The 11548-nt window shown below is 41.1% G+C and overlaps 1 protein-coding gene across 1 annotated transcript in view; it reads right to left on the bottom strand.

The window, feature by feature from the left end:
• The window catches only part of PPP1R13B (protein phosphatase 1 regulatory subunit 13B), a 73199-nt gene extending 67765 nt beyond the window's left edge, over positions 1–5434 (bottom strand). Inside the window, exon 1 of the mRNA XM_018556649.1 lies at positions 5309–5434. Within this exon, the coding sequence (XP_018412151.1) occupies positions 5309–5434 (126 nt within the window). The remainder of the gene's footprint in view (positions 1–5308) is intronic.
• Between the last annotated feature and the right edge of the window lie 6114 nt (positions 5435–11548).

Here is an 11548-nt window from a genome sequence, read left to right as displayed (position 1 = left end):
GGGGGGATAGGAGAGAAACACCGACCGACGCTAGGGGAGGGGGAAACACCAACCAACACTGGGGGGGAGGAGGGAAGAGGCACCATCCGATGCTGGGGTCACGTAAAAATTTCCTCGACCAAAAAGGGGTCACGAGTGGAGAAAGTTGAAGAAGGCCTGCCTTAGATCTCATCCAGCAGATATCCAGTATTGAGGATGTAGGCACACTCACATGCTAGGAGGCTCACTGTCCTGAAAAATTAAAAAAATTAGTTTCGATACTGCCTAGGCACAACGGGCATTTCTAAAGTTTTCCAATAACATAGCAAATCTTCACTTTTTGAGTTCAGTTCCGTGTCCTCTTACTTCCTGTAACAGAGGAAGAGAGGTGAAGTATCTCCAAAGAAAGGGAAAATTCCCTCTGACGAAGAACAGTACCAGTAGTAATTTTAAAGATCAGTTAATTTTGGACAGCTGCTAATGGGGTAAATATTTTACTGGCTTTTTATAGGTCTAAGGGTCTCTTTTGGTAAGTTCCCAGCTCGTCTCATTTGTTGCGGCCTACATCATTTGGGGGGGCACATTTCCAAAACACAGTTGGTTATTCTGAAAGGAATATGTTGGTTATTCTGAAAGGCACATGTCACTGCTGGAGACCCCAGGTAACACAAATAGTCAGTGGGTAACTCCAGCCACCAGCACCCACCAATAAGATAAATACATATTTTGGGTGACTTTAGCCAGGGCTGGACAAATCCCAGGAGCCAGTCAATGCTCCTTAAAAATTAAAGAGGGCACCTAAAATTTGAGGGTTTTTTTTGTTGTAAAAAAATAAAATCCTCCTGAATGCCATATTAATTAGTCCGCCCCTGCCTTAAGCTATTCTTTCCCAGCATGTATTTTAGCAGAATATTCCGGAAGAATGGGAGAGGTCTTCTTTCCATGTAATGTGTCATGCTGTATGGTATGTTATTATCTACAGCACATGATTTCCCATGTGACAGTGCGTGTCTTGCACATGCTGTCGTGTACATACCACAACACTATTTTTAATACCGTTCATCCCAAGATAAACTTTAGTTTAATTAAAAAGCAGGAGGAGACACCGTTTCAACACTGAACTCCAGGCAAATGCTACCATTTAATCCAGTTAAATACTATTTAAACAAAAAAAATCAATTAATTTTTAGCAACAGATGGTATATTTACACAAATCCCTGTTTACAGTAGCTTCCTGCAGCTCAGACTGGTTGGCGGGGGGTGAAATCAATGAGACTTGCTTGCATTGAACATTACTGTCAATCTAATATTTGCTGATGGAAAGAAAATGTTATATGGGCAAAATCATATCCTCATCATTATGCTGATGCTCGGTCACTGTCCAATTTGACAAGCACCATAGCCTGCAGGAAGGTCCAAGACCTGGCTGTGCTTTGTATTAATCCCAACAGGCAGACAGGTAGAACAGGGACCAGCAAAGTCAAAAATCGAAATTGCTGGTTTCCGCCGCGTGGCTTTGCAATGTGGCAAAAGGGGAGCGATTCACAAGAATGGCCTAAGGTAATTACAGATCCTTTGGCAGGTAAGAAATCTGACTGCATATTTGGCTTTTCGCCCAGAGTTCCTCTTTACTCAGCCGGTACATCTTTAAACGATTTGCTGCAGTTTTGTCTCCATGTACTGAGGCTGCACACCAGGCAGGAGCATGTCTGACTGTGTACACATAATTGTGACTCAAGAACTAGGTCACCCAAGTTGATGCCTTCTCATGCGTCACAAAACGGTGGCTTCACAAACATTTGAATTTGTTAGTCCGGCCTGCTCACTGCGCTCACGACACATAGCAAAGTTTAACTCAATAATGCCTTAAAATGGATGAAGGGAATTAGGACAGATCTGTATGGGAAGCTGGCAGAAAAATAAGAAGGGTCCACCGAACAGTTGAGGAACATCAAGTACCAGCATGCCATGCACTGGCTCTACACAGGATTCAAGTAAACTGTACGGAGAGAAATAGGTAGGCTGCCATTGTTGCCTTCCTTCCAAACATGCTAGTTGGCTGGTTGACATTCTCAGACCCAGAACAAGCATGCACATTAAAAAATTACAGTGAAGCCAAGATTCTGAATCTACATCTTTACTACACGAGACTTGGCCATCACTTTACCCGGTTCTTCGAATCACTATAGACTGTCAACTGTCTATTACTGGACCAGGTGATACTGTCCCATCTATAGGTTCCCCTGATCATCAGTGGATCTCAACAATCTATAAACCTTGTTATGCCAGCGCTTGAATTCCAACGCCCAACAGGAGGAATCCCATTGTTTTAATGGCCCCTGTTCACATCTGAACATTCTGTCGAAGGTAGCCTGTAGCATGAAAAAGAACATGAGCTTCTTCTGGGGCAGAGTTGCATGCTTTGGCCCCAATAAACTCAAATGGGAGCGCCTAAAAAAATTATTTAAAAAAAGTTACGTTTCCTTGCTTAGTAACTAGCTTTCCATTGGTTAAAAAAAAATCAAAAAAACATTGAAAAAGAAAATAAAAATAAGCCAGAAAGTTGCTCTGCTAAAGTGTGAATGGGGCCTCAAAGCAAATAACTAGCCTGAGATCATGGTGCAATTTGATGCAACTATAGAATCTCAAAAAGTTGCGTTTTTGCCGACTGAAGAAATAAAAAAAAATTGTAGCCAATAAGAGGTCTATGTTGCAGAGATTGCAGCAATTTGCCGCTTGCTGAGTGACTGATGCAGAGTGTCAAGCAAGCTATAGACTCGCCGGCATCAGCAGCTTCCTGATTTTATCCAACCCAGCCACTGATGGCCGAGGCACACCAATGACTCAAAGCTGCATAGACCAGCACTGTCATTAGCTACAGCAGCAACCCCATAGAAGATACAAATCAAAAGAGAAAATAACCAGAAAAATCGCTATCCGCTATAAATCTCTGCTACATAAGCTGCCATAATGACGCGGCCCTTACGGGCAACACTTTGTTCAAACTGTCCCCTGAAGCCTTGACTCTACCCCACTAGTGTCAGAGCAGTGTTATCTGTGTAAAAGAGACGATTGCCCCATTTTTGTTTCCAGGAAACAAAAACAAAAAAGAATGGAGTCGCTTATGTAGTATATTTATGGCTTGAACAAAGAAAACTTTACTTTTTTCAACCTTTGAATATAAATTTAGATCCATCTCTTGCTCTAAAATAAAGTAAAATGTTAAAGGAAGCATCGGTCCAAATGGCAGCTCTGACATTCACTGTCTGCAGCAAGTCAGGAGGACTGAAATTCCAGCAGCGTAGAACACGCTTTACCCTTTGGAATTCTGCTGCAAAACAACCCAATAACAAAAACCGACATAACAAACACTAATCAGCCGCATATTGCAAGAAGCACCATGCTAAGTATCCTACAGCTATAAATAGATCGCTGGAAGTGCCTGTTATTTTAAGTGATCGTCAAGTGGCAAGCGATGAAAAACATTAACACTTCTCGATCACAGAAACACAACTGTTACACAGATGCAGGAACATATTACAATAAAGAAAGGCACAATAAAGTCCAAAAAGCATCACGCTAGACACAGCCGATGCATTGACATATGGAGAAGGGACTCCATACACAAAGTGCAGTAAACAAATCAATTAGAAATGTAAACACAAGAAGAGAGCCAATATAAACCATCTTACACTTATCAAACCATAATGCAAACCCAAATTATGCCTTGAAGGCCAAAATCACTTGTGATGGCAGTGTACGCAAAGCCAACATATTTTTTTTTTTTTTAAGGTCTGGAGAGAGTAGACAGCACCCTATTTATAAGTGTTGGTGACCACTGTCACCGGGACGGAAAAAAGAACCACAAGCCTCAATTTTTCATTTGCCACTGTGTCAGAAATGGAGGGGAAATCTTTCAAAAGGGACCACTTGTTCTTGCAACTGTTTGACTGATTTTTCCATCATGTCCCCTCACCAAAAGTGAACCTAATGATCAACTCCTTTAGAGGGACCACCAACTGATTGGATTTCAGCCAGTTGTCTCCCTTACCTTGAAGAGATCTCCTTACTTGAAGTGACCCTAAACTCAGGACTTAAATCTTAAAAATGCATTCAAGTACCCTAACTATTAACAAAAATGTATCGTATTTGTGTATCACTTGGCTGTAGATCCTCAAATCATGTAAATGTACACACCGCACTGGGTGCACAAATTATCACTAAAAAGCTGCATGTGTGGAGAGCAGCTTTAATGTATAAAAATATTACCTTCAGCATGCCGACTCCGACATATAACTCTCGGTTTCCAGGGAGTTAGCGATGCGATTTGTATTTTTAAAAATGTTTCCTTGGTCTTTTCCAAATTAGTCAAAAGTGATTTCATGTCTGTGGCAACCTTAAAACAAACCCGTCTTAATGGAAGTCCAAGGGCTACCATCACTTACCACTTGGTTATTAGGCCAACTCCAGATTTCATAGTTTCCAAGTCCCTGACCCAGCACTAGTACACAGATCAGAACTGTCCAAGAAAAGTCTTTATCTGCATATTAGCTTTAAGTCGGTGACTAAAAACCAAAACCAACAGATCAACTTAACAGCCAGACCACCTAGCACTTTTAGAAAGTGGAGTTGGATTAGCGGAGAGATCGTCCATGTTTCTTACTCAAGTTGCTCTTAACACAGTTGCCAACAATTATGAAAACTGCAATGAGATTCAACAAGTCCAAAAAGCATCACTAAAACAGGATGTGATAGATAAAAGGATACAACACATAACAGAAAACTGATGTTACAAGTATCCAAATACAAGAAAAAAAATGGCCGTCTTCTCACCATTACCTTGGCATACTTGTTCTGCAAGAAGCCACAATCTAGTCCTGTCCCCCCCACATATTATTATTGTACGATACATGAAAGATTAACAAATCGCAAACCTCCTTCGTGTTCAAAGCCAATTTAAGGAGACTTGCAATGGTCATCACAGTACAAGTGTCACTATCAGCCCTTACTAAAACTTAAGACGTTTTAAAGATTGTCATCTAGATAATATTTCAAGAGTGAAAACGTTTAATTTCAATAAGGCCCCTTATTTTGCAAGCTGAGAATTGCCCGCCCAATCAGCAGCCTGCAAATGGGGTTAAAACAAGCTATGATTGAGAAAAAAAAAAAAGTAAATAGTTTACTGCGCACACAAAAAAAAAAAATCAAAAAACATAAAAATCTATATTGGATAGTGAACGTTAGGACAGAGATTTCCCAGATCCTTGTTGAAAATTCTAAGACGACCTCCATGTGTCCACCTAACGCCCTCTCCGTTTAACTGTCTTACCTTCTTCAGGATAACTTTATCTTTCTTTCTGTTCCAGGATTTAGAGGAATATTTTTCACAGGGCTGGCTCTTGTCTTTGGGTTTGTTTATAAGGCTCTGCAGGATCATGGTGAAATAATTCTTCATGTATAGGTCCAGTTGTTATAGATATACATTTACAAAAGATTCCAAACCAAAAAAGCAGCAGTCCTGAGACAGAACTTGTACTGCGATCCTCCTGCCTCTTAGGCTGCTGGTTTCTGGCTCCGACTACAGCTTTGCACGCTGATAAGGAGCACGGAGGACAAAAAGCAGGCCATGGATATGACAGCTTGATGATACCGTGGATTACGGTTCGCCTAATTAGGCAAACAAGTGCTAGCAGAGATGCATTGTGCAAAGTACATTGCTTGGCCCAGACAACACATGGGGTGGAATGTCATCCAAAAACAAAAAGGACCTGCGATGTTTACTAGCTTATAAATAGCACAAGGCCACAACAAAACAGGGACTGGTAGGAGTGCTGGAACTGTCCTAGATTTTTTGAAGGTTCATTTTAATAAAAGGCTTGATGGGCAAATATTGATTTAAGCCTAGTAGCATGTCTACCTGTGATTCTGGACAATCAGTTTGTGGTCCAGGTAGCCCTTACTAGGTAGTATAACCAGGTCCTAGACCCCTACTGCAGCACTGCTTGTCGAGTTAGCTGACTGGCAGTGTGCCCAATAAAGAATCCGCAGCAAACTGATGCCATCCCCCTGCATGAAAAAGAAACCTAATGGCTGCTAACAGGTGCCACTTCCTTCCCGAGTGCTGCTGCACAAGACCTTATTGGAGGCCAATATAAGGACAAACTCTAGTTAAACTAGCCTTAATAACAAAATGTTTTGTAATACATACTTTATTGAATTAATATTTGGTCTTTAGATCCTGCTGGAGTGCAGTGTTAGGCTAGGTTCACACCATTTTCCGGACAAGATCTGGAACACGATGCATTGCGTATTGCTGTGTTTTTGCAACATTCAGGAGCGGGGGCTTGGTTTTTTTAGCTTAAAATGGGCTTTCAGGTGCGGTCCAGTGCATTTGCATGCATATTTGATGCATATCCATGCATTCCAGACCAAAGAAAATCAGACAAGCAGTATTTGTTTTTTTTTGTCTGGTCCGGAACGGACTGCGCTGGTGTGAACAGAGCCCAGAAATGCCATAGGGATACACCGGGATGCCATTTTGGTCCGGAAACAAACTGTTGTGGGCTGGACATGGTGAGAACAAGCCTTTAATCAACATTCTACTTTTCTATCAGACTGGAGTTCTTCTAGTTCAGGTCCAGGGAAATATAAACACCCCCATAAGTGCTTATGTTCGTCAAATGGCATTAAAAATGTTTAACAAGGTAACCAAAAAGTAGCTCAGGGAGGGGTTCAGCTACATCAAACTAGTAGACAAAGCATAGCTTAGTATGTCAGATAAAGTATGGAAGATGGATTTTTACTGCTGTCTATGTAAATTCTGAGCATATTCACCTTCTCCATCTCATCTTCAATTTTTTATTTATTTCAACGGTCTGTAAGAGTAATACAGAGGTGAAAAAAATTATTGCCGAACTCAGGAGCCAGTCTGTCCAATCCAGGAGGCAACATTTTCTATTTTTTTTTAGGCACCAGCTCCATTGCCAAAAACTAGACAAAACCTCAAAAGCTAGGAGCCATCTGTAATTTTTAAGAAGGCTACCTGGTTACTCGGATTTGTCCAGCCCTGCAGTAATAGATGGGAAACCTTCCAATGGGTACACTTGTTACCTAGCTACTCGGAGTTGTCCAGCCCTACAGTAATAGATGGGAAATGTTCCAATGGGACAAATGTTTCGGATTTAATTTAATGCCACTGCAGATATATATCCTCTGAATTTGTCCTGGTGAGCATTTGTCTTCAGGAGTAAAAGTGAGCAACAAAAAAACTACATTTTGAATTTGTCACGGGCACAGAGGGGGGATTGTCCAATGGTGACCAATTGTTTTGGCACCAACAAGCGGGGATGATCCTTTCTTTAAAGTTGCATCAATGAGACAAACAGCAGACAATACAAGGGGTTTTAAACCTACCATGCTCTATTACAAACAAAATGGCAATAAAGCCCCGGTTCTGCAGAACGGTATGTTGCACAAAATGTTGTCACCCTAAATGCCAAATTTAAAGAACAGTAGGGGTGAATGACTCAAGGTTTTATTCAATCATTCTATAAATCATTTGCCAGGTAATCAAATCATATAGAAGCATTTTAATCAGATATTTAATTCAAATACCACTACAGCTTTTCCTTTAATAATTTTCCCTGGAACCCTTGAACTCAGGGTGTGCCACTGCCATACTATACTATGTACCCGGGGGGGGGGGGCTTAAAAAGATGAAAAAGATGCATGCAATGCCCGTCCTTCACTCGTTTTCTTGGCTCTTCGGGCCTGAAAACATGAAAGATTTCATAACACATAATAGGAGGGTGTGTAGATGAACGCTATCAGCACAGCTGTGAAAACATTCAGAGCTTTCTGCTGACTTCGGGGACCAGTACTCCAATCTGACCTCAGGTACAGATGTATATCTGGTATTGGCTGGTAGATCTCAGTATATTTCCCCTCTGCATTCAATAGCATGACTGCACTAGACAATAATGCGATGAGACAGCTCCAGGAAGGAAGAGGGGAGGTGTGGCACTGCGGCCTAACAAAACATTCAGCCTTTGTGTCGAGAATCTATAGATTCTGCTTGAGACTATTGCTGCGACGCTCGGACATTATTTTTAAAGACATATCTGTATAACCCTTTACCTGGACAATGTGCTCATTAGCTCGTACTTTGCTTGACGATTCATAATACTATTAATATTTCCCTCTTCAGGGAAGCTAAATACACAGCTGAAATCTATACAAGGCAATGGATTCAGAAGTCAAACAAAACAATCAATTCTGAACAATATGCAACCAGATATTCCATGCATGGCATCTTTCATCTGAGACTTTGCATGCATTTTGTTTAATGACAGATGCCCTTAAAAATCAGTTTTTGTGGAAACTTAAAGTTTAATATTTTCATGCTTCCTTGTTCCTCTTGATGGGGAACTGCACACATGGAGGAGTAGGAACACAAGTTGTCTTATTTGGGGATTTTAGACAGCTATAGAAACCTGTGACAATGGCCAAAATGTAATGCTGAGCCAAGGAGTTGAAATTTTTGTTTCAATTTCTGCCTGTGTCCCCATTGGAGAGGCTTCCCTTTATTTCCCATCTCTGTTTCCCCTATAGGAAAAAAATTGAGGTGTTTGGGCATCACCAGGAGAAATAAAGAAGAAGTTCTAACCCTTCCTCACTTTATTAGCACATGTGCCTGTGAACCCCCACTACAAAGATTTTGCATCACTTTCTGTATTGAGATGAATAAGGTAAAATCTCCCCAATAAACATCTGAGGTTCAAACTTTTGACCATTTAATTTTAAACAAAATAAAGTTTTGGTTTGCGTTGGACTTTAATGCTTAAGATTCCCGCAATAATTGTATCTTCTACTTACTCCCAAGGGGTTCCAAGCTGCTCAACAGGTAACCAAGTTCAAAACTGGCCTTATAGACTAGAGACCTAAGCCATCGTTGACCGCAGGGTGACCATTTTGCTTACACAACTAATAAGCCTTAAACAAGCTGTTATATACAGTGTCTTACATAACGACCGGTAGAGGATATCTGAGAAGCAAAATGATAAGGTGCTAATTTCGGATCAATAATCTGCTTCATCAGTTATTATAATTACAAGAACCTTTGTGTGGGCCGTTTTTTTTATTGTCAGACATTAAACAGAAGCAGAAGAGGCAAATCCAGATTAGCCATTTCATAACACAGACATATTGTTTAGTTTAAGGATGGAAAAAAATCATAGGGATACAGAGTTCCTTCACTGATGCATATAACCTGCACTTGACCCAAGCAGCATCAAGCGCTTTGAAGCTTTTGCATTTCCATTGACTTGTATAGCAGAGATTTTCTATCTGCTGGGGGTTTTTTTTGTATTCCGACAGCTGCTGCCGTCAGAATAAAAAAATAAAAAACAAAAACAAAAGAAACACAGCATAGGAATAAATAGCTAGATTGCTATTGGCTATTGCACCCGCCCTCTGATGCTGTCAATCAGATGGAGAACTTCAGGTCCACCTCTGCTGACTGACAGCAGCAGGGGGCGGGTGCAACAGCTAGTCTGCTATTGGCTATTGCAAATTGAAATAGCTAATAGAAACCTAGCTATTCATTCCTAGGCTGTTTTTTTTTCCTCTGACTGACGGCGGCCCTGATGTCAGAAAAAAAAACAACAGATAGCAGGGAAAGGTTTGCTCTGGTAGCTAGAGCAGAGTAAACCTTTCCGGGAGAAAATGTTTCTCTCTCCCGGGCGGCTGGGAGCCGCTATCTAATAGCGAGATACTCCCGGAAGTTGGGAAGCCTAGTATAGGGAGTGCCTACATAAAACAAAAGGCCAAGTAGAGCCTTGGTTAAAAAAAAAACAAAAACATATATATATCTTCTGAGGTATTTTTCTTGGCAAACTCCCTGTGCCAAAATGCACTATGCTCGGCTCCTTTTGCCAAAAAACAAACAAGGGGCCCAGAGCTGCTGATTTCATTTTGGCAAACAGCGACTAGAAGAGAATTTCTATGGCATCAGCGGTTAAACTGCAAATGGAACGGAGCTCGCAGAGGCTATTGAGACCAGTTACATATCCATTATTTATTAGGTTTGTCCTGCAAATGACATATACACACACATATATATATAATCATTATAGCCCAGGATGGATTGTCTTCTCTTCCCCAATGTGTTATTGGCCAATGGGCAAACAAAAACAAAAAAACAATAAATTAGATGTTTGCATCCAACCAGACCACCATCGTAGGTATATGGTATGGTTTGGAGAATTGTTCATGACCAACCCATCCATTAGGCACCTCAAAAAATAAATAAGAAATAAAATCCCAGCACACTGAGATAATTGAATTAGCATTATACAAGAGCTAAAGGTTCTAATAATAATTTGCTGTTATAATGCTGCTTAGCTATGGCTAATGCGCCATTGCTGCAGAACTTCTGCCTGCGCTTCTCGCCGGGGTCTCACGGAGTAAATAGATTTTCTGCTTTCTGCTCTGCTGCTTTCCAAATCATTATTGAAATGGTCTTCCGACTGCTTCAGCTTTATTTTTATCTCGTTCCCTACGATAAATAATAGAATCTCGGCTGGGTCTTTGGAACAATCCATTTCAGCAGAGACCGTTTCTCTCATCCTGCAGCACGGACTTCAAATTGCTTCTTTGTTGTGGAATTCAGTCTGCTCTTCCTTATTTTCTTATTACTAATTTAAACCGGCAAGCCATCTCTGTTCTGAAATGCATTTGCCATAATGTTCCCTGGGTATCATGGGATATTTACTGCAGCTGCTCAGGAGTTTTAATACATGCCATGTTGCACCGATTTCTTCAAGTCCATTGACTTTAAAGTGATTTACTTCCCTGAAAATTAAACATCTCAGGTTTTGGGTGCACTCCAAGAGAATATCAAAGCTGTACTCCAGGCAAACTGCCATACGCATGGTTGAAATACACGAGAACTGCTTTACCTACCAAAGGAACTGTATTTCTGTCTACCCATTTCTGAGATTTACACAGCTCTGCCTCACAGCATAGCCAAATTGGTGAGCTGACTTTTCTCTACAGTAGTTTAGCAATATAGCTTGCTCACCTGTCCACCCTTAGCTTGTGGCAAGGGTTAAATGTTGGCCTGCGTCTAGGAGAAAGTTAAAATATAGTTTGACTTGCCTTATCCCTCGCTCCCACAGGCTTCTTCCCAACTACAAGACTGGTCCCCCAAAGTCACTTCTCTTCACTGCTCCAACAGTCATAGGAACTCTTGACATCATCACGTACAACACAGGACTATTCGTTATATCTCCTTCAGACACACACACCATACCGGTGTACCCCAAAGTTCATTGGGTGCTGGGACAACTGTTGGATGGCACCACAGCATATAATATAGAAGGTACTGTATGTTTGCACACGATTCAGCTTCAGAATATCATCCTTTTTGGTATTCCTTTAGCATGACATGAAGATGCAATGTTTTGGAACCCCCGGCAGGGTCTCTTCAACAGGCAAAGTGCCGACACTTGACAAAGGGACCCAGCGAGGTCCCAAAATGATGATTTTTCATGTCAGAATAATGGGATAC

The sequence above is a fragment of the Nanorana parkeri genome, unplaced genomic scaffold (genome assembly GCF_000935625.1).
Source record: "Nanorana parkeri isolate BGI_ZX_2015 unplaced genomic scaffold, ASM93562v1 scaffold12, whole genome shotgun sequence".
NCBI lineage: Eukaryota > Metazoa > Chordata > Amphibia > Anura > Dicroglossidae > Nanorana > Nanorana parkeri.
Note: the sequence above shows the minus strand (reverse complement) of the source record. Positions and strands in the feature narration are given on the sequence as shown.